The 24221-nt window shown below is 40.0% G+C and overlaps 1 protein-coding gene across 1 annotated transcript in view; it reads right to left on the bottom strand.

The window, feature by feature from the left end:
- BVES (blood vessel epicardial substance) overlaps window positions 1–17400 on the bottom strand; it is a 32461-nt gene extending 15061 nt beyond the window's left edge. The window contains exons 1-6 of the mRNA XM_031667324.1: window positions 17125–17400; window positions 12931–13055; window positions 9582–9769; window positions 8737–8845; window positions 1128–1295; window positions 122–263 (exon numbers count right to left, since the gene is read on the bottom strand). Of these exons, the coding sequence (XP_031523184.1) occupies window positions 122–263; window positions 1128–1295; window positions 8737–8845; window positions 9582–9769; window positions 12931–13055; window positions 17125–17350 (958 nt within the window). The 5' untranslated portion in view covers window positions 17351–17400. The remainder of the gene's footprint in view (window positions 1–121; window positions 264–1127; window positions 1296–8736; window positions 8846–9581; window positions 9770–12930; window positions 13056–17124) is intronic.
- Between the last annotated feature and the right edge of the window lie 6821 nt (window positions 17401–24221).

The raw sequence follows: 24221 nt of genomic DNA on the forward strand, positions 1-24221 counted from the left end.
TTACCTTTAGGTTGCCAAATAGTTACCTGCAAAGTTATTTTTCTAATCAAAGTTGTCATTTGTCTATGTCCAGAGATACCCATCAGAACTCTGGAGTAGTATCAGTTTTGGGATAACTTACGAAGAGAGGACATGCTGGAGGTACCCCGAAGAAACTGGTGCAAGCCGTCGTCACTGTCACTGGAGCTGGCTATACTGTTCCTCATTTCCAACATGGAGATCTGTGTGCAGAGGCTGAGCTGATGTTCCAGCTTTTTGGCTTTCTACAAAGCAAAGTTTTAAGCTTTCTGAGATTTACGGGAGTTGAATCATATATTCCATTTAAGCAGCATGTACTTTTCCGAGAAATATGCCAGGGCATAAAAAAAGAATACCGATACATATTAGGTGACCAATAAACATAAGCTATGATTTTTATTATTAGTTATTACTATAAATATATTATAAAAAATCAAATATACTTAGTAGCCTATTTATAATAAGCTAAATCATTAACTGAAATAAGCACCAGCTTAATTTGATAAACAGCCCAGACAAGATGATTTTGAAAGGGCACATATACTCAATTGTCACTGGGTAACAGTACTTATCAGAGAAATGACGTTTTTAAAAATTCTCTCTTCTAATCATTTTCTTTCCAAAAAGATACGGGAAAATTAAGATCAAATTGCAAACTGTTGACGATCTGTGCAGCTCTACACCTCTCTTTTCACCTTCTGGCCTGACCTGAAGATATGCAAGACTGGAAGGCAGCAGGGTTCGAAGGCCAACTTCCTGATTGCTGGGGTCTGTCAGCCTTTCTCTGTCTGCACACCTCCAGCTGCCCTGTCCTCCCTAACCTACTCCATCCTCTACCCCCTCTTACTCCTTTACCATCTTTCTCAACATGCTCTTGATGAAGAGGGTGCCTTATCACCATAAACACTAGTCCCTGACAGTTATAGACTCCTTACTAAGTAACAGCAAATCTAATCATTACAAAATACTTTCTCCTCTCAAGATTACAAGTATCCCCAGTGCATTTAACATATGACTAGTTACTAAAAATTCAGGAAAACATATTTCATAAAGTGAAATATACCTCATATACATATTTATTTAACAAAATAAACTCAGAAAACACTTACTTTATCATTTAAGGTGGGATCATTCAATGAGTAGAGCTTATTTGTAATGTCTTTTCCAATAAGATACCTAAAGATTTCATACAAGAAAGGTTCTGATTCCAGAAAGTATGTTAATCTTTCCCTCGACCAGCATAAAAATCTGCAGTTATCGTCTGCAATAATGGTGACCTGCCAAAGAAACAAGCATGCAAAGAATAAAGTACTTCTATGTATATGAATTATGACTACAGTGATTTAGAAGAGAAAAGTAGGAATGATTTAGTGTACATTATTATAGCAATGATTTGTCAAATTAAATTAAGACTTAATGCACACAAGCTTCTATATGTATAAAATTATGTTTTTACAAAAGCAATCTGCAGACTAAATAAAAGCAAATCCTCTGGGTTTCATTGTTGTTTTGTTTTGTGAGGTCTGGTGACAGAAGAATGGCCATTGTATTGTTACCGCTGCCAGAGCATGTATTCAACTGAGGATGCCACTGGACATATGACTTACATGAAATATTTCTTTACACCCTGTACATTACAATGAAGTTCAAAAATACAGCTTCAAGCAGATGAACTGAGGTAAGATTCATGAGGCAAGTTATAGATGGAAGACCTTCTGCCCATCCAACTCTGCAAATATACACTAAAGACTGAGAAAACTTCAAGGGCCCCCGGCTGTTGCTGATGAATATGGTTGGTGAGGGTCCTTCTGTCATAGGTGTTTCTCGAGTGTCACATTTCAAGGTTAGATCCAGGGTAGCCCATTCGAGATATTCACAGACAACCCTGAATTAGCTCAGAACTGGAAATCATACCCCCTTTCCTTCAGTATTGTACATAGGAAAGCAGAAAGGTACTATAACTGCACAACACAGAGCTCAAGCATCCCTCAAATAAATCCCTCTGCCAGAGTGAGGGGCCATGTCCTCACAACTCAGTGTCAGGAAGCCCTTCCTCCCATGTAGTCCTCTTCTATCAGTTAACACTCCTGTAAGCTTCATTATGGCTTAAATCCTATCATTAAATCCAAGCTCATCAGTTGACAAATCTGCCTGTTCTAAGCACTGTGAAGCCAGGGATTGTCTATCTTCATGTCTGTCTGAATGCCTGACTTCCAACATGGAGTGGTGCTCAATGCATGACTATTGTATGAAGGACTTAAGCAAATGAACACACGACATGGCAAAACCCTGGCTCTACAAAACATACACAAATTAGCTGGACATGGTGGCATGTGCCTGTAGTCCCAGTTACTTGGGAGGCTGAGGTGGGAGGATCACCTGAGCCCAGGAAGGTCGAGGCTGTAGTGAACCATGATCACACAACTACACTCGATCATACAGTGGCAGCAGAAGATCCCTGGGTGACAGCACGAGACCTCATCTCAAAAACAAAAACAAAACAAATGAACACAAATACTGTAGAAGGCAAAAACCAATGTCTGTCCTAATAAAAGGTTTGTTAAACTGACATCCAGTCGTAGCTGAGCCTCAGAGCAAATGTTTCCAAAGAAGCTCTGTCCCTTTTGTCACAAAAGTAAACACATTTCAGAGGACAAGGGGGTATGTACGTCTACCAAGACAGAAAACGAAAAACCCAGCTTGTCTCCTTACTTCAACAAGCTGAAATCTGCAATGTCTGGCTACTTTAAAAAGTGGTGTCAAGGTTCCTAGGAAAAAAAGCTTGTGTTTTTTTACTATATCAAAAGTAGAAATTTCCAAAACCAAACGGATTTGTTTTTAAGAAATGCATCAGTGTCTGAGACTTGATGAAACACTAAATTTCATTCATTCTTTCGATACACATTACTATACATGTACTTTATGCTAGATACTCTTCAAGGTATGAAGTTACAATGGTGAACAAGAAAGACAAGACGCTTGCCCCATGAAGCTTACATTCTAGTGGAGAAGGATGATAATCAATAAAGAAATATGACCATTTCAGGTGGCAGTAAGTGTTCTGACAACTATAGAACAGGGGAAAGTGGTCGAGAATGACTAGGGGGTGACAGTCGCACATAATGCCACTCACTTTGTATATGTACTTTTAAACTTTAAGGTGCTTTCATATCTATCATGTAAGTGGATCCTCAAAAGTCTGTTTAAAATAAGACAAGTAATATTATTCTCCATTTTTCAGATGCCAAATGCGAAGGACCAAAAAACTCACAAACACATATTAATTAGTGGTAGAGTGGCTCTACAAAACATACAAAAATTAGCCGGGCCTGCTGGCATGTGCCTATAGTCCCAGTTAACTTGGGAGGCTGAGATGGGCAGATCACTTGAGGCCAGGAGCTCGAGATCAGCCTGGGCCAACATGGTGAAACCCCGTCTCTACTAAAAGTACAAAAAATTAGCCAGGCGTGGTGGCAGGCGCCTGTAATCCCAGCTATTCAAGAGGCTGAGGCACAATAATCCCTTGAACTGGGAGGCGGAGCTTGCAGTGAGCCGAGATGGTGCCGCTGCACTCCAGCCTAGGGGACAGAGTGAGACTTCATCTCAAAAAAAAAAAAAAAAAAATTAGTGGTACTGTGAGCACTTTTGACTTTCAGCCCAAATGTATTTTCCCACCAGGTCAAAATCTACCCGATATACCCAATACTCATCAATACCATTTCATAGAAAGTATTTCTGCCTAGTGACTACGACGTTGGCTGTGCAGTCCACAAGAGCCCCTCATGCAAAGAACGGCTGAACACATGCCACGAAGCCTGTATTCTAGTGGAGGAGGCTGCTAATAAAGAAACAGGATCAAAAACATGGCACGATTTACAGGAAGAGGAGTAGAAGCCAACTGCCCCTGGGGAATTCCCACAAACGGTATGAGGCGGGTGCATAAATGGAAGGCAGCTGAAAAATACTCCTGGCGTAATAACAGAAGAGTGAGCATGGGGTCCTCATGAGGCCCCAGCCAAGCACCCAAGCGCTAAAGACAGTTGGGACTGACGTCCCTTTGTTGGGCAAAGATGTCACCCCGGACTCTGGAAAACAGCGGGAGAAGCAGTTAAAAGATGAGATGCAAATCATCTAGAAGATGAAGAAATTATATTTAGATGATACATAAGGCCGTTAACTTTTTCTTCAGCCATCTGAATTACCTCAAGTTTCCACCGAAGCAATGAAACTTTTACGATGACACTGTAATTTCCTTAGCAAATTCACTTTTTATTGATGGTTAAAAAATTACTTTGGGCCTGTTTAAGTTATTATTGAATATAAAATAACAGTATTCAAATAATAAGCTGTACTTAGTTCATATGAGTAACTTACAGGCCCATAAAAACATGGATTTAGTTGGAAGCCAGCAGTTAAGTGCTGACTGAGGTCATTTTACTTGATACCTAATGCTTCATTTCTACCAAATAGACAGTTTTATTTAATGATTTCCTGTCACAACAGTCAAGCAAAGTGTATTGTTTATGAGAATATCTTATAAAGCAATATAAGAATTTTAAAAGTTTCCATAAAATAAATTTACTTCTTATTAGGCATTTCAGCAGTGCTATGCTTATGTCCTTGTGAAGAATTTTACTGAAGAAATAAAAGCAAATATGGCAACAGCAGACATAAAAGGACATCTTTCAGGTCGAGAATTAGACTAAGCATTTGCAAACAGGTTTGCCATGATTACCGCAAGATACTGGATCAGTTCCTCCCTTTGGATTCCAAACCAATTCTACAGCCTGTCGTAAAGAGAAGACACTGGGCTCCACTGCTGGAAACAAAGGTCTCTGAGGGATCTGCCACCTGTGCTAGAATCAGAAACCGCAGTGTGGCAATAGGACTGGCTGACTGTCCTGAGGAAATCATTTAATACTTTTTGCATGCATCATACTGCATTTCATACACCAAACACTAAAATATCCTAGAAGTGGTCCATTCCACTGATGCTGACTGAGTTCTCCTAAGCACTAAAATAACACAGATTCAAAAGTGGCAGAGGAAATCGCTTCGCAGCTCCACCAAAATATTTAGTTAATATTAAGATAATGTTTTCTTTCAATACCATTAAAACTTAGTGTTCATTTCTTTTACAAGAGCATGGACATATACCTGCAAGACATTCCTCTCTCCTTAAAGTCAGTAAAACTTTGATTTTTGGGCTTTGCAACACCAGGACATGCTATTGGCTATGGGAAGGCAGCAGCATGAGATAGAATACAAAAGAAAAGCTTGTAAACAGTAAAGCTCACTTAATATAAAACATCTACATAAAGAAGAAGAAACCAAATAAAACACTACTTTTATCTTTTTTTTTTTTTTTTCCGAGATGGAGTCTCACTCTGTCGCCCAGGCTGGAGTGCGGTGGCGTTATCTTGGTCTCCTGGGTTCAAGCGATTCTCCTGCCTCAGCCTCTGCCTCCCGGGTTCAAGCGATTCTCCTGCCTCAGCCTCCTGAGTAACTGGGATTACAGGGACCAGCCACCATGCCCGGCCAATTTTTGTATTTTTAGTAGACATGAGGTTTCACCATGTTGGACAGGCTGGTCTCAAACACCTGACCTCAGGTGATCCACCCACCTGGGCCTCCCAAAGTGCCAGGATTACAGGCGTGGGCCGCCACACCCAGCCTACTTTTATCTTTTGTAATAATAATACTCAAGATTCTATCAATACTTATAAACAGCAACTCTGGGCTATAAGTACCAAAATCACTATAAGTTCCTAGGGATAACAAACTGTAAGTTCAGAATCTGTTGTCTCAGCTCTATTGCTATGCTTATTATCATGATAATTACTACATATTTACCTGAGCAACACCTGTTGTGCAATCTCAAGGGACAGTCATTGAGTCCACTTGCGTTCTCTTTCCTCCTTTTCATCCTATTGTACAATTCATGAGCACCCTGACCACAGAACGAATTTAAAGAAAGAGAAATTCAAAGGAAGTAGCTCCTCATCTAACACGTTTAACTGGTCAGAGTTAGGGAAGGATGAGCTTGGCAGCTAAAAAGTGTGAGGGTGAAGAAGTCTGATGGCTGATGATTTCAAGCGTCCTCTGCCATCGGCACAGGTAGTGAGAAGTTGGCTCTGGGGGAATGTGACATTTTTCATTTGGGAACTTGCATGGGTAAGTGGCAATATACATACTCCTACACAGATGTGTAACAGCTATTTATTACTCTCGAGGATCTGCCAACAGGAGCATTTTGTAAACAATCAAAGTACAGTCTCTCCCAAGGGCTTACTCTGATGGTTCCAGCTATACAGGACACAGGCTTGATGATGCTAGTTTTAATCTACTGGCCAATCAGGAAATGCCACACGAGACTCTATGCAGAGAAAAGCTGACTGGCATTAGGAAAAGCTGAATACATTTTCTTCACCAAGCTATGGTACTATAAAATTTTGGTCATGTTTTTGGAATCTTTATTATAATTACTGGGAACAACTCTCAACTACCAAAATCCAATTCCTAGTCCCCAAGAAGAAAGAGAACTGTAGCTAGTGGTAGGAATTCCTTTTTGTTGACTTAATTATAAACATAATCTGAAGTCCAGTGGAAAAGATAGTATAATAGTATTTCTGGCCTCTTGGGGACCACTTTGATTTTGGAAACAAAGCAGGTTCAATTCCCACCCCATCCTCAAATCCCAGTCTCTTCAGGATTATATGAGATAGTTATCACACAAAATGACCTGCTACTATACACAGAGTTATCACACAAAACGACCTACTACTATACAGAGGCAAAAGAAATATAGGCAATAAATGTTGGACTTTGGAAGAAGAAAGTGTAAAAAGGTCACAGGAAAGAAGGCGAGAAAAAAGATGTGGTCCTGCATCAGTCTGTAGATGGTGGTGATTAAAGATAAAACAAGAACATATATCTCACAGCAAAGCTGACCCTCACAACAAGGTGAGAGTGTAGTGAGGACGAGGACACAGCATTAGCTGTCTCCTTCTGTATTGTAAGCCCAGCCAGCTTGGGAAGAACGTTTCATAACAGTGAATCTATATGCAACCTTTTAGTAAATGCACGTAACGAACAAGCTCCATGATTACTCAGGCCAGTTATTCAGGAAGGGCGGGAGCAGGGCAGGGCTGAAACCATCGTAAATGATACAAACTAAACTGTATGTCTGTAAATGTTCTTTTATCTCCACTTTTGTTGCATCCCAAATTGTATAGCATCTCAAAATGAGATTCTAAAATAAGACTGTCATCAAGAAACACTAACATTTCAACCTCCCTCAGGTAGTAATAGCCTCTTTATTTCCATTTCTTACCTAAATAGATTTACCTTCTTGCCCATAAACAATCCCATTCTCAAGATATTTCCTTACTGCTGTTAATCCAGAGGCTGAGACTAAAGGAAACCCTCACCCATTTATTTTCTTGGTTAATTTTCTTCCAATAACAAGGTGAATGAATATAATAGGAGGGCTGGACACTTACAGAAAGAATCAGAACAAAGTGCCACGTAATGGAGCAATTTGTGTTTTTTTGTTTGTTTGTTTGTTTGTTTGTTTGTTTTTGAGACAGAGTCTCGCTCTGTTGCCTAGGCTGGAGTGCAGTGGCACGATCTTGGCTCACTGCAGCTCTGCCTCCCGGGTTCACGCCATTCTCCTGCCCCAGCCTCCGGAGTAGCTGGGATTGCAGGCGCCTGCTAGCATGCCTGGCTAATTTTTTGTATTTTTAGTAGAGACGGAGTTTCGCCGTGTTAGCCAGGATGGTCTCGATCTCCTGACCTCGTGATCCGCCCGCCTCGGCCTCCCAAAGGGCTAGGATTACAGGCGTGAGCCACCGCGCCCAGCCAGAGTAATTTGTTTTAACACAAAAGGAATCACACTAAGTAGTCCACGTTCAAATTACTGCCATCATGAAGAACTTCATTCTTTACCCTTAAACATATTCATTAAGTACAAAAGAGTTTAGTGATTAGATTTCTTTCATAAGAATTAACAAAATAAATTCCCTAAGGCGAAGCCAGTTTTCTGGTTTTCCCCAATAAATGTGAATTACATAGTTTAAGAACACTATCTACAACTCACATTTTCCTTTTTGCTAATAAAGCATAAGATGTTTTCTATAGAAAAACTTATAAAAATTCAAATAAGAAAAAAAAGTTTAAAAAAGCAATCAAACACAGTCTATAAATAACATTATGACAAAATTAGAATATATCTTTCTAGAACATTTTCTGTACATATAATATATACACTATTTTTTAGGCCAGATGTGGTGGCTCACGCCTGTAATCCCAGCACTTTGGGAAGCTGAGGCGTGCAGATCACGAGGTCAGGAGAGTGAGACCATCCTGGCTAACACGGTGAAACCCCCTCTCTACTAAAAATACAAAAAATTAGCCAGGCATGGTGGTGGGTGCCTGTACTTTCAGCTACTCAGGAGGCTGAGGCAGGACAACGGCATGAACCCGGGAGGCGGAGCTTGCAGTTAGCTGAGATTGCACCACTGCACTCCAGCCTGGGCAACAGTGCGAGACTCCGTCTCAAAAAAAAAAAAAAAAAAGAGAGACAATACTATACACGCCCTATGGTAAACTTATTTCTTTTCCCCAATAACTCATAGCTGTGTTTCTATTAATATCCTCTGGATTCTGAATGAGATGCAAACTAGCTTCAATCTCCTTAAAAATCACGTGAAAACGTACCTGGAATTTTTCACCTTTGTGCATCTGAGTTGATCTAAATTCAGGAGAATCTATAAAGGCACAGGGGTAAATGTTATGCAGAAAATGTCCTCGATAGGAGACCTTCATTCTGATAACAGAAATTAATGTTAATAAAAGCAATATTTCACAAATACCATCATGATCCTTAAAACTGCTATAATCTTATGCGATTTTATTTTGTAGTACAGTTTTTAAAATTCCACAGATGATGGACAGAACTAAAAGCACTTCTTAAGGCACAAGTATTTCAAAAAATAACGTTGGAAAAAGGAAAAAACAGTGTCCAATATTGAGTCAGATGTATGCCATCTAGTGGTAACTATTGCTCGTCTAATGGAAGTGACCATATAATCTGTTACTCTAGCTGGGACACTTCTGAGAGGGAAAGAGGTGTCATTAACAACAGTGCCAGCACAACAGAGACTGACTCTCTCCCCGAAAGGCTGATATTCCTAGAAGTTGCATTTTTGTGATATTCAAGACAAATTAACTCTGAAGCATGCATAGGCTTTTTGAATTTCAATGTCTAATTTAAATGCACTTCAATTTTGACTCATTCATTTTTAATAAAAGGTCAAAAATGGTTAAAATACTTGCAACTGAAAATCCTGACATCAAGATTCAGAGCAGTACATTCAACCTGGCTTTAACATGTTGCTCTGCGGCGTTGTAAAGTGTAGTTGTAGCATAAAATTCCACCAACAACAAATTCTGTGACTGCTTCCTCCATTCACTGGCGACATTTCCTTCCATTCATTTCCTTCACGGAGGCCATGAAAAAATTAAAGGTAAACTAGAAATTGTGATTTCCACAGAACACTTACTTTCCCTTTAAGAGAATACTCAGACGGTCATCAACTGAGGTTTTATCCTCTGCAGCATAAGTCTGGCCCTTTTTCAAGGTTTGGATCATGCAAAACTGTCCAGTTAGTCTTCTGAACAAATCTGGAGGCACACGGAGTGGTTCAAACAACCGCCGGTAGATGCCACTGAGTTCCTTTTCAATCTTCACCTGAAATGCAGCAATGACTAGATGCCGTACCAAAGCAGCAGCAACCCCAAAACACTGACCTCTGTGGTCTAAATATGGTTTTGAGAATAAACAAATCTTTGATATATACCATCACCCTTCTGTATTGAGGCCAACAGAATCTTACACAGCAAGTGAAATGGTGAGAGAAGTTTATACTTTAGATCCTAAAAGGGTACGGTTAGGTCATGTGAGGTGGTTCATGCCTGTAGTTCTGGCACTTTGGGAGGCTGAGGTGGGAGGATCACTTGAGTCCAAGAGTTTGAGAGCAGCCTGTTTAGGTTTTGCAACTGTTTAGGTTTTGAATGTTGTCACAACATTCACCTTCCTAACCTTAGCACCTTCTATAAATAACAGAAAACCTTTTCTGTGAAACCTTTTGTTTCACACACAAAAAAAATTTACTAACTTTTAAATATGGCAGCAAGAAAATAAACACACAAAATAGGAATCAATGAGGAAACAAATTTACAAAAGTAACACATACATTAAGCATTTTATCTCCATGTAATTACTTAATGCACCAATATAGAAAAACAAAAATGTACAGCTGCAATCACTGCTTCACATTTATGTACTCTCAAGGAAAGCGAAGGAAAAATAAAAGGGTGTAAGAGTCTTAGTGTAGAAGTTTCATCCTAAGCTAAAATGAACTCTGTAAAATGGAGAACCCACTGGCAAATAAGGCTGGCTACTGGAGGAAGAGAAAAACAAAATGGCTTAATAATTTTTGTTGTCAGATTCTCCAAAGCCCAGGTCATGCCCCATCTTTGGGCCCAGCATTAGTCTCTGGAAGTCACACTAATTAGGTGGATGGAAAACCATACTGCACTGTATCTCTGGCAGGCACGATATGAAGCCTATAGACTCGGATCATGACAGCTGCTCCAACCTGATGTCACTGTAGCATTTGCAATGCTCCTACTTGTCCTGCTGTTTCATTGTGAGGAAAATCCAGCATTTATATTTTTCAAAAAAGTAGATTTATAGTATGAGAAGAAACAAAAGCACAGACACTAAGTGATTTACCTATTTGGTGCTATGATCACATTAGCAACTTCTGAACCTTAAATTTTCGGGTTCCAGCAAGTTCTGACATTCAGAAAATGCAATCATTATCCACCTCTTCCACTCCAAACCTCTAGTAATGAGCATTTAATATGATTTATTCATAATCTGCTCATCCCGTAACTCTCAGATCAAGCCCTTTTTATGTATTTATTTTTTGGAGACGGAGTCTCATTCTGTTGCCTGTGCTGGAGTGCAGTGGTGTGATCATAGCTCACCGCAGTCTCAAACTCCTGGGATCCAGTGATCTTCCCGAGAAGCTGGGACAACAGTGTGTGCTACTGCATCCACCTGATTTTTAAATTTTTTTGTAGAAACAGGGTCTTGTTATGTTGCACAGGCTGGTCTCGAACTCCTGGGCTCAAGTGATCTTCCAACCTAGGCCTCCCAAAGTGCTGGAATTACAGGCATGAGCCACGGCGCCCAGCCGCATGAAGCCCTCTTATTAATTATTTTCCTCTTTTTTTTTTTTTTAGACAAGAGTGTCGCTCTGTCACCCAGGCTGGAGTGCGGTGGCACAATCTCGGCTCACTGCAACCTCAGCCTCCTGGGTTCAAGCGATTCTTGTGCCTCAGCCTCTGAGCAGCTGGGACTCCAGGCGTGCACCACCATGCCGGCTAATTTTTGTATTTTTCAGTAGAGACACGGTTTTGCTATGTTGGCCAGGCTGGTCTTGAACTCCTGACCTCAGGTGATCCACCCACCTAGGCTTCCCAAAGTGTTGGGATTACAGGCATGTGCCACTTCACTTGGCCTAATTCTTTTCCTCTTTGAAAGCATTTACTCATTAAAGGTTTTTTTGAGCACCTACTGTGTGCCAATCATGTTCGACAGGAAAAGTGGATACAACAGTAAGTGTGTTAGATTACTGTTCCCAATTATTCACTGCTCCCAACCTCTGTAAGAGGACTGTACATCCCCTTACTCCACCCCATGCCCCATATTATCAAACTTGGCCATGTCACTCGTTTTTGCCAATGAAATGTGAACAGAAACAATATATGTCCCTTCTGAGCAAAAGTTTTAAGAGACATTGGGTGTTTCTCTTTTGCTCTCTAGTACTTTTCCCTCTGCCATGACAATGCATGGTCCAAAGAGAACCTGCTGCTTCAGCACAGACCCTGAAATGAATGAGATGCATAGAACAGAATCACAGCTGACACATAGCTGCCAGAGTCAAGATACAAGGTGGGTGAGGAAAAAAGCCCATTTGCTGTTACATATCATTGAGATTTATTACATAGTATAACCTAGAGAAAACTGAGTAATACAGCAAAACAACACAGACTGAGTCACTATGTCTGGACAAGGTTACAATCTAGTTGAATGCCTATTATATATCATCTGTATCATTCAAATTAGAATCTTCTATGAATCGTCTTGTTTTCTGATAGTTTTCTACATGCAAATCTGGCCCCAAACATAAGATTAAGGCAAGCATTATATCTTTTACTTTACTGAATGTTTGCTGTGCTTAGGGAAGTCGGTAAATACATATGGGGTGATTTCTAGGACCCTGCTGTTTTCCTACTCTATTTTTATTCTTGGTATGATCAAGGAATACAACAAGATAAATCAGAGTTGAAAAGAAAAAAATTAAAGACTGGTGTTTTGGTAGCAACCCACCAAATTTGGTGACTTCCTTAAATGAATATTTTGGGCATTAGAAAAATATATAGTTATTACACTAAAAACTAGTATGAACTATTTGTAAATCATTAGAATGTTTACAGAAGTTGCCTATTAGTAAGTAACTTTGTAACTGGGCAGTGATATTTCCAGGTAACATGTGAATATCAATACAAAAAACAAGTAATATGACTTAAAAAGGAGAATATTATTCATGTTCTCTCATATGCTATTGAATTTTAAAGTTTTAAAAACTCATTTGTAGAACAAATTTCATGGTACTAAAATGTTTCACTTTCAGGCATATGTAAACAGAAAGCCTAAACTTCAGAGAAATGATATTAAGTGACTAAACATGCTAGATGCTTACTTTTAAGTCTCAACAAAGTACCTTTCAAAGTTTTAGCTTTAAAATCACTTCCTTATTAATTAATTTTAGTAATTACCGGTCTCTTCTTGTATAAAAGATACGACAGATGCAAAATGTTGACACCCAAGAACACAGAGTTCCAGATCATTATATCCAAGGCACATCGGTAGAGAGTGGCCCAGACAATATAAAGGGTACATCCTGTTGAAGAGCAAAGTTAACCTGTTAGATAATCTAGAAGAGCCTAAGCAGGAGCTTAATAAATTTGATATCCTCTATATATACAGTAGTCCTCCCTTTTCTGAAGGTGATACTTTCTAAGACCCCCAGTGGATGCCTGAAACCATGGATAGTACACAACTCTATAAACACTATGTTTTATCGATCTGATACCCAAGACAGCTAATAAGCGACTACTGGGTGGGTAACACAGATAGTGTGGATAAGTTGGACTAAGGGATGATTCACATCCCAGGCAGGATAGAGCAGAACACTGCAAGATTTCATTGCACTATTCAGAATGTCTTGCATTTAAAACTTACGAATTGTTTATTCTTGGTATTTTCCATTTAATATTATTGGACTGTTGTTGACCACAGAAAGTGAATCCCCCACTGGATGTGGGGGCTACTGTAGATCAAACACATTTCAGAACTACCTAAGCCAAGTATCACATTGTTTCATTTTGTCTTTTGTCCAGTGACCAAAAAAACCCCAAATATATGCTTTGTTGAATAAAAGCTGTATTAAAAATATACAGGAAATACAAAGTATAAAAAATATTTTTAAAGAGGAAAAATCCATAATTCTACTACTTAAAAAAGGCCATTAAATATCAAATAATTTAATTCTGCCTTACAGAATTAGTTTTCATACAGTTTTACCTGACAGCAAACCTGGCACAGATACAATTTTAAAATCTCCTTTTTAACTTATTCTAGTGATTTTCCCATTTCATTAAACTCTTTGCAAGCATAGTTTTAAATGACTGCAACTGATTAAACCATAATTTATTTAACCTTCCCCCTACTGCTGGAAAGACAAGATTTTGAGGGTATAATTTTTGACAAGTGGAAAAAAAATTTTATACATACAAATTTTTCTGTATTTGTGATTGTTTACTTAGTCTGGATTACCTGAAGGTGAATCTAGGGAATGAACTTTATAGTTTTTTACAATATTGAAGAATTGTTTTCCAAAACGTTTTTACAAATTTGCAATCCTACTAGCTAGAAATACCAATATCAAGTTGTCAGTATAGTCATGTGTCGTTCAATGACAGGGATATATTCTGAGAAATATTTCATTAGATGATTTTGTTGCTGTGTGAACATCATAGAGTATACGTACATAAACCCAGATGGCACAGTCTACTACACTATAGGGTGTAAACCAATACAGTACAGCTTGTTATTGTACTGAATATTGAATACCGTAGGCAACTATAGCACAATGGTAAGTATTTGTATATCTAAATATATCTAAACATGGAAAAGGTGAACATGTGGTACTATACTATGGGACCACTTTCATTATACGATGCATGACTGTATTATAAAATGTGAAAACTCCTAACTTGATAGTGAGGAATTATGTATACTTTATTTTGTATTTCCATGATTACTGGTGAGCCTGCATATTTTACCAAAATGTTTTAGCCATCTGAATTTTCCCCTGGTGATTATCCATTTAACTCTGAGAATCTTCCTGTGTTTTCTTATTGATTCTCTTACCTTTTATAAAATACTCCCAGTTTCTTTTGATCAATTTTATGGTAGGAGAGTTAATACAGTGTATACATTTAAAATAAAACTATCATTAAGATATAAATCATTGACTCACGCATACTCACAAAAGCTAACCTCCCACTTTAAAAGTTACTTACTTGCAATTTTTATTTCCTAAGAATGATTTGAGGCACCTAAATAAAGTCCCAAATGTAAAAATTTAAATATTCTTTAAGTAATATTTCATAGCAAATAGTGAAGCAATTTAAAATATTTTAATTTAAAGGAGACAAGGTATACAATGGGAGGATAGAGAAAAACTGGAGGACCTGAATTATAGTCCTGGTTTGGCTGTTTTTTCTCCATCTTAATTTTGGATGGGTCATTTTATTTTTCTAGGTTTCACTTTTTTTAATTTTTTTTTTTTTTTTTGAGACAGGGTCTTGCTCTGTCACCCAGGCTGGAGTGCAGTAGCCTCGACATCCCAGGCTCAAGCCATCCTCCCACTGCAGCCTCCCAAATAGCTGGGACCACAGATGTGTGCCACCATGCCCAGCTACTTTTTAAATTTTTTGTAGACATAGGGTCTCACTACATTGCCCAGGCTGGTTTTGAACTCCTGGCTTCAAGAGATACTCTCACTTCAGCCTCCAAAAGTGCTGGGACTACAGGCGTTAGCCACTATGCCTAGCCTAGGTTTCTCTTTCTGCATTTACAGAATAAAGTGTTAGATTTGATAATATCTTTGGTTCACTCCACCTCCGAAACTCTGTCTTAAAATTCATAACTGATGTTTGCTTTTTTATAGGGTACAGTATTTTTTTTTTCCATTCAACTCCCTGTTCCTACTGCTGCAGTCCTCACCTTACTCACAGGTCACACAGCCACTGAGGTCCCACAAGCTTCTACTAACCTTCCAGCCTCTTTTTCCTTGTCATTTATCACTTTTTTTTTCTTTTGAGGCGGAGTCTAGTTCTGTCACCAGGTTGGACAGAGTAATCTGTCACCAGTTTACTTATATATATTAAAATCCATAGCAAGTACATTTAAAAAATATACATTTTACACATACTTATATAAAACCATTTCCTATGTTACCTATCTTCGGTCTCTGGTCCTTAAAAAAAACTCTTATTAATTGCACAAATTTGGTCCTTGCCAAACACTATGTAGTTTTACAGAATATATGAATTATTCTGCTTCAGGAAAATTCCAAGTGGCACAATCTTGGCCCACTGCAACCTCTGTCTCCTGAGTTCAAGTGATTCTTTTGCCTCCGCCTCTCAAGTAGCTGGGATTACAAGCTCCTGCCACCATGTCCAGCTAGTTTTTGTACTTTCAGTAGAGATAAGGTTTCACCATGTTGGCCAAGCTGGTCTCGAACTCCCAACCTCAGGTAATCTGCCCACCTTGGCCTCCCACAGTGCTGGGATTACAGGCATGAGCCACTGTGTCCAGCCGATTTATCATATATTTTTAAGCACAATGCACTACTCTATGTTCATCCCAATATGCTAAATTTCCTTCTCTTCTGTGCTCTTCGCTCGGATACTGCACACATTCACTCAGAGAAATCCTGCTCATCTTCCAAAATCCAGGTCCCATGTCACCTCCTCAGTGGGATCCTGCTCTGCCCTCCTACTAAGCCTATCACCTTCTCCGTGTACCCCTGGATAATGGGTGCACACCTGCATCCCAGCATCTGATATGCCATACTGGGATTGCCCATCTGTTTCTCTACTGGCCCCCACAAGAGTGTCTTTCTCAAGGATGAAGACGGCCTTCCTCAATCTTTGTCTGACACATCACAGGTGCTAAAAAAATGCACCTGAATAAATGGGCCATTAGGGAAGTAATCACATAGAGAGTAATTTGTCAAGAATCACTGGCTAAAGTAACAGATTCAATTGTTTTAATATTCTGATGTGAATCAATTTAACTTGCTTCATTAGGGTTACTGGGGCCAAGTTTTATTTGAACTACTGTATCTGGGTAATTGTTTTTGTTCCCAGTGATTCTTTACTGCCCACAGCAAATATCTTTTCAAGTAATAATAGTTAAAACTATACAGTATTTACTATGTGCAGGCAATATTCCAAGTTAAATACATATATGACACACATTTAATTCATAACAACTTTGGGAGGTGGTATTATTTTTACCCTTATCTGATACATGAGGAAACTGAGGCAGTAGAAAGATCAAATCACTTGCCCAAGTTACAGTTAACAAGATGTAGAACCAGGATTTGAATCACACAATTTGGCTCTAAAGTCCACACTCTTACACATGAATGAATTTTCTGGTATCTGGAAAACCTAAACAACACATGAAAGAACATATAAACAAAGTAAGTAAGGGAGAGATACAGCATGTGAAGGCCTATGCTCTAAGCTAATTGATATACTGCTAATTCATTAACGAAGACTTACATTTTTTGGCTTGCTATGGGCCTGACAAAGAATACTCTGAAGATCTCAATGCAAAGCCCATCTTATGTCAGTTACAGAAAAGTTACATAAAATATTAGTTAGGTATCTTACCTAGAGTTAACATCCCCCTAAGAAATATCATATGAAGGTGAAGAGTAGTTGGAATAACCAACCCAACTGCAAAACAAATATTTGCTACATGAAAAACCAGATGATGTATCTCTCTCCAATTTTCACAAGCGGTCTCATTGGAAGGCACAGGTATGATGCTTTCTAACTCAGGTGTAAAACCTATGGCAGTTGATTCTCTCAATGGGCTGGACTCTGTATAATTCATTTTGAAAATTCCTGTAAAAACAAGTAAACAAAAGTAAAATCATAAAAATGGCAATTGTATCTTTTTACCTCCATAGGTATTATACCAAAATTATTTCTGTGAATTAAATAGACTTCTCTAGTGCTTATGAATTAGACAGACCCAGATTCAAATCCCAACTCTGTCACATATTAAATGTACTCAGTTCCTTACCTGTTAAAGGATGATAATAATACCTCATATGCCTTATGATTAAATGAAATGATACATACTTATCATTATACTTAGCATAGCACACAACTATTCCCTCATAGGCACATATATACATATACAGACTTGTAGGGAAGGGAGGAGTGAGGGAATTAGTCTTTAAGACAATCACCAATGCTCCTAAACCATGGTAATTACAAAGTTATTTAGTCTAGTCTTCCACCAAATTCCCACTGGTGACTGAATCCAAACACAGGAAAAATAACTAGAAAACTAATTATTTGAATACTTAAAAAAATATGAATACCCTCACATCTATTTGAAGGCTTAGGATATTTAGAAGGCTCGATTTGTATACCGCCATTAAATCACTGTACCATACATAATACATTATCATATATGCAAATAATATACAGCCATATAAACATTTATATATACACAGAGAGATACAACATGAAACTTTTATTGTCTAATTTAAATCTCTACTTTATTTCCCATAATAATTCTAGTTGGTAGCATATCACAAATTAAAAAGTAGTAAACTTCCAGTTTACTTATACATATTAAAGTCTATAGCAAGTACATTTTTAAAATGTACATTCTACACATGCTTATATAAAACCATTTCCTATGGTACCTGTCTTCGGTCTCTGGTCCTTAAAAGAAACTCTATTATTAATTGCACAAATCTGGTCCTTGCCAAATACTATGTAGGTTTACAGAATATATGAATTATTCTGCTTCAGGAAAATTCCAAATGGGGACCCTAAATACATCTAAATTTAGAAATACGTATTTCTTTCAAAATAAGGTCATGCAATTAATCTTACTTTTCTGCTTGTTCTCAACGTACTAAAGTAAAGGTTTTAGGTAGTAGAATAATTAATTGGTACAAAATGGGTATTTTGAAAGGATGTTAACAGACAGATGTGAAAGAATTCCACAGCTTAAAGCTGATAAAAAACAAACACACCAATTTACAAACTGTGAATGAAATGATCAAGTCAACTGAAGATCTTTTTACATAATACTGAAATAGCTCGTAAATAATAATAGTTGACTTAGACATTGATTTGCTACAAAAACAGAAGAAACAAAAATTCACCTATTTTCCAAATGTCTGAAATCAGCAAATATATAAGCCTATCAGGATAGGGGGGAGATCATTATTTTAATAAGTCCATTTATACAAAGTTTGCTTTTCAAGGCCAAACGAAAATGAATCTCATAACTTCTGCAGGAGAGAGAATGATATGACATGTCCTCTATCACTCATAACCTAACATCACCTACCCTAGCATTACATAGCTTAATAATAACTACCATTTCGACAGCACTGTAGAATGTACCTACACTCCCATTGTCCTGTTTGTCCTCTATGAGGCAGGGACAATATTTATCTATCTATGTACTCCCAAGGCCTAGCCTCTGTAGAGAAGGCCACTGAGGCAGGGAAGAAAGCCACTCTGAAGGAACCTCAACCTGACAAATACTTTTAGAAATCACTGTTCAGTCTCCCCACATCTCAGTAATAAAGCCAGGAGAGTGCCTAGCCTTCCTGAGGTTGAGTCAGGTTCTATACCACAAGCCACCAGGGAGCCACATAAGCCAGGGAAAGCCATTTCTGCTCCTCCGGTCTGTTTCTTCCTTGGAATAGGGAAAATCTGAATAGCCTATGGTTCTAACACACATTTACATAATCAGTCAATCAATACATATTCCCCTCGAGTTCACCCAATTTCACCTATGTTGCCTATTAATCCACTATAATTCAACATCAGGCTTTTATAAGTTCTTAAAGGGACATTAAAAGTACCAATTTCTGGTCCAAGAAAAATGACAGGAAAACTACAATTATGACCCAAGAACCAAAAAATATTAGCAATTTTTAGAAGGCAGGGTCATCCTAAGCATGTTTTGATGCACCACACCTTATTAAAGAGATATGTATATACAGAGATACATGCAAAGGCATACAGATGTATCTATATATCTATATAATTGTCTATTGTGAAATGTCAGTTACCTATTGTTGAAAATATTGATCAGATCAGTTTACTTTGATTACCACTTAATCGTTTAGTGGCTTACACTGAACAATTCTTATACAGAGAATAGGTGGAAAGAGAAAGGTTAGACTGCTAAATTGGTAAACTTTTCTGATTAATTTTGACTAAATCAAGAGAAATTATCTTTCCCTCATCAGATCACCAAAGTTGAAGTCCTTAAGTTACCCATACTTGTAAAGTTCCGTTTATCGGTTTTCAAATAGGTGATTGTAGGGCTAAATAGCTAAATGCTGAAACTAACATTAAACCTTTACCAAACTAAAAAACGGAAAAAGGTAACTGCAACGAGCAAGTCTTGCTAGTCGAGTTAATTCATTCTGTAATTCTAACTGAATCTTCACACATCTTCCGAATGGCAAATGGCATTACATTGCTAAGTCTTTTCGCACTTATTCATGCTTCAAAGCAGGCAGTTTCTGGGACTTGTCTGGCCAACAACCCGTTCCCAAAGGCTCGGGGAAGGAGGCTGCGGGTGGGTGGCGTGGACCTCGGGTCACCAGCCATCGGCGCTCTCCCGGGGCCCTCTGACCTCGCTCCTTAAAGGAGGGTCCGCCGCAACGGTCCTCCTCGGCCAGGCGGTCTTGGGACGCGGGGGTGAGGAGTGAGCGCCGTGGCCCACTCTACTCTCGGAGCGGGGACAGAGTGGGCGACACTGCGCGCCCGGCTGCACGCAGGCTCTGCGCACGCGGTGGCCCTACAGAGAACGAGAACCCAGGGATCCGGCGGGGAGAGCAGAAGTGGAGCTCACCAAGGGGCATGCCGCCACAGGCAGGACATCAGGTGGGACAAGGCAGGGGCTGAGGGCTGCCTGACCCGAGCGGCGGCCGCTGAGGGTCTTGAGGGTCTCTGTGGCCTGGGGAGCCCAGACCCGAGGGAGAAGGCTCCGGGGCGGGAGCTCGAGGCGCGGCCAGCGGGGAAGGGACGAGGCGGCGCCCGGCTGCCGAGGCGGCGGAGGGGCAAGCAACAGCCCCCTGGGCAGACAAAGTTGGTCTCCGAGGGGCTGAGATCAACGCTTCCCGGTTGACAGGGCGCGAGGCCGCACACAGCCCGGTGCGGGGGGACAGCAGGCTGCAGCTGCGCCTCCCATCCTTACCTGTAGCTGGTCTGGCGGACACAGGCATGCCGACAGGAACAGGCAGCAGTTCAGGCTGGAGACGCGCGGGAGCCTGAGCTCAGCTGCTCGACGGGGCCGGCAACTCTCCTCGGCAGTTAGGCGTGGAAGCTTACTGCCAGCCGGTTACGGCTGCTGCGGCGCGATAAAATAGGCATCGCCGGCGGCGGCGGCGGCAGCGGCAGACGGCGGCGGCCAGGGCCAGAGGCCGTACCATACCTGCCCTGCCTCCACCGCCCGCGCCCAGCAGGCAGGCCGCGCCGCTGGGACGCGCCCAGCTTGGGACTCCGCGGCGGGTCTGCACACCCGAGGACTCGGTTTGAAACGCCAGCGGCTGTACTTTGTTTACTGGCTGGGGATTACTTTGGGCATGAGTGGGGCAGTTTGAATTGGGTTCGGCGGCATTTTGTCGTTCCATACGCGGGATGTTCGAAGGTACGGTCCGGTTAGGGAGATAAATGGGAAAGTAGAAGGGAATCCTCGTTTCCCTTCAAAGCTGGACGACCCACTCGCATATCTCCTTTTTGGGAGATTCGCGTGTAACTCAGCACAAACAGGGAATACCCCGGAGTGCGCGCGAGTTCCCGTCCGAGTCTGGAGGGGGAGGCTGAACGTCTGGTCCAGACGGGTGCAGGACGCGGGGGCCAGGCCTCCTGCTGCGGAAGAAGAGGGGGAAGAGGCCGCGCGGGAGGGACTTCTGACACGTGCCACTGTTTTTGTTTTCAAAGAAGGGTACTTAATCGAAACTAGCAATCCCAGGCGGTACAGGGCCCTCCATTGTAGGCAAAGCACCACCTGAATGTAGATTTGGGGCCATACATTGGAAAATAAGACATGAGAGTATGCTCCAGTCCACCTTTACTGTTTATTGGACAGCTATTTTGGGTAAGAAAAACAGGGAAAGTTAATGAAGAATTGGCGTTGGTGCGGGAGTGTCTTGTAGGACAATAGAGGAAGGTTAGATGGGTACCCAGTTTCCACCAAAAGTGTCCCATTATGGGTTAAAATTGGCACCAGTTATTAGAGTATGAGGTCGTTCATGCATGTGAAATGTGATCTCAGTATAAAAAAGACCACCACCGATTGTGTGAAGGCACATTATAAAGAGTACCTGGAGGTGCACACTGGGCAAGTGCAGCCTGGTATGAAAGAGAGTGGGCCTTGATATCACACAAGCTGGGTTTGAATCCTCCCTCTCCTGCCAGTTTACTGTGTGACCTTGGAGAAGTTACCTAGCCCTTCTGTGCCTCAGTTTCCTTTTAGGAACATGGGGATAATGATGATGATGATAGTGATAATTATACCTGCACTTCATAGTATTTTTTTGAGGACTAAATGGTGTAATTATATATAAAGGTCTTAAAATGGTGTTTGGGACGTAAGTTCTATGTATATATATGGTATTTATAAAACTCCTTTTCTAGTATGTCTGAACTTTCTTGTAACCATAAAAGATTACTTTTTGAGATTACTTCTTTAGAGTCTGTTTCTTTAGATGCTCTGTCAACCTTTTTTTTTTTTTTTTTTTTTTTTTTTTAGAGTTTCGCTCTTGTTGCCCAATTGGAGTGCAATGGCGCGATCTGGGCTCACTGCAAACTCCGCCCCCCGGGTTCAAGCGATTCTCCTGCCTCAGCCTCCCGAGTAGCTGGGATTACAGGCGCACGCACACCCCTGCCAGCCGTTTTGATAGCTACCACTAAATACATTTTAAGGTATGGGTATAATACTATGTGCACGTAAAGACTTAACTACACAGATGTTCACTGGAGGGTGAGTTGTAATAATGAATATTGGAAATAGCCTACATTCTTACCACAGGGGACTAAGTAAATTATAGAACATCCAGACAATCTTGTTTAGGAAAGAGCATGGGCCTTGATGTCACACAAGCTGGATTTGAATCTTCCCTCTCCTACCAGTTTAAGCAGCCATTAAAAATAAAAAACATAGAAACAGACTCTATGTTTAAGCAACCATTAAAAATAATTTCTAGAAACATATTATAGACATCATAATAATGTCTACTAATTATATAAAGCAAACTGTGCCCCAAAACCCCAGCCCACTGCCTGTTTTTACATCCATTTTTACGTTTTTTATGGTTGAAAAAAATCAGAAAAATATTTCATGATATGTGAACATTATATAAAATTCGAATTCAGTGTCCATAAAGTTTTATTGGAACCTGGTCACGTTCATTTTTATGGCTGTTTTCATGCTGCCAACGCAGCTTTGATTAGTTACAACAGAAACCTTACAGCCGGCAAAGCCTAAAATGTTTACTGTCTGGCTCCACAGAAGAAGCTTACTGGCCCCTCACATAGAGTATACTTTGTGTTAGGCAGTGTTATAAGTGACTCAGATATATTGTCACCTATTACACACCCACTGCTTACCTTCAGGATAGGACACCTGTAAGGCATGTAGATCATATAAAGACAGCATGTTTTTATGAAAAGAGCACTGAATTATCGTAAGATTTGAGTTCTAGCCTTTGACAGAGTCTGTGTTTTCTTTGAGTCTGTGTTCTATAGAAAGTGAAGATTGGAAAACTAATCCCCTCACTATAACCCATCTAGGGTTAAAACCATTATTTATAATGAGTATCTTACTGTATTTGAATTTCTTATCTCAGATGTATGAATAGTAGCTTTATAAAATTCAAAGCAAGAATTCTAGACACAGAAACCAGGATATGGGAATGCGTTAAGCTCCCTGGTCTCCTCCTGCTGGCCACAGAAAGGTCAGATGGAAAGCTTCCGAGCGCTATTTGAAAGTTAATATGAAGCAAGGAGCTAATTTGCACATACATGTAGAATGAAAGTGTAAGAAGCATAAATAACGAAATACAGGGCAGTCTGTCTCCTCTGTAAAAACTCTGGCTAGTGTTAGATTGACATCGTGATTTTTACCTTTATTTCTCCATAGGCATCCTAGTCTACTTTTACCAGTTGAATAAAACCTTAATGAGACTTCAAAGTTCAGATAGAATAAGTTTTGTGAAAATAAAACAAGATCTGAGGGAGTCACTTGTTTTAAAAGTACTCATATATTGGGAGGCCGAAGAGGGCAGATCACCTGAGGTCAGGAGTTCTAGCCAACATAGTGAAACCCCATTTCTACCAAAAACTACAAAAATTAGCCTGGCATGGTGGTGCATGCCGGTAATCCAGCTACTCTGGAGGCTGAGGGTCAGGAATCGCTTGAACCCAGGAGGCAGAGGTTGCAATCAGCCGAGATCACACCGCTGCACTCCATCCTGGGCAACAGAGTGAGACTCTGTCTCAAATAAAAAACAAAAAACAAGTACTCACATAAGTATCATTATCTTCCTTATCTATAAATCTGCCCATGGTATACATCAGAGTAGATGTTATTTCAACTCTTATTACTAATTGCATGGAGACTATAGCTACTTCTGATAGTCTCATAGCAGACAGTTCTGGTCACAACTGGTTTCTGAACCTACATTCCTCTCATTAATTGTTGCATTAACCTTTTC

Source organism: Papio anubis, chromosome 6 (genome assembly GCF_008728515.1).
Source record: "Papio anubis isolate 15944 chromosome 6, Panubis1.0, whole genome shotgun sequence".
Taxonomy (NCBI): Eukaryota; Metazoa; Chordata; class Mammalia; order Primates; family Cercopithecidae; genus Papio; species Papio anubis.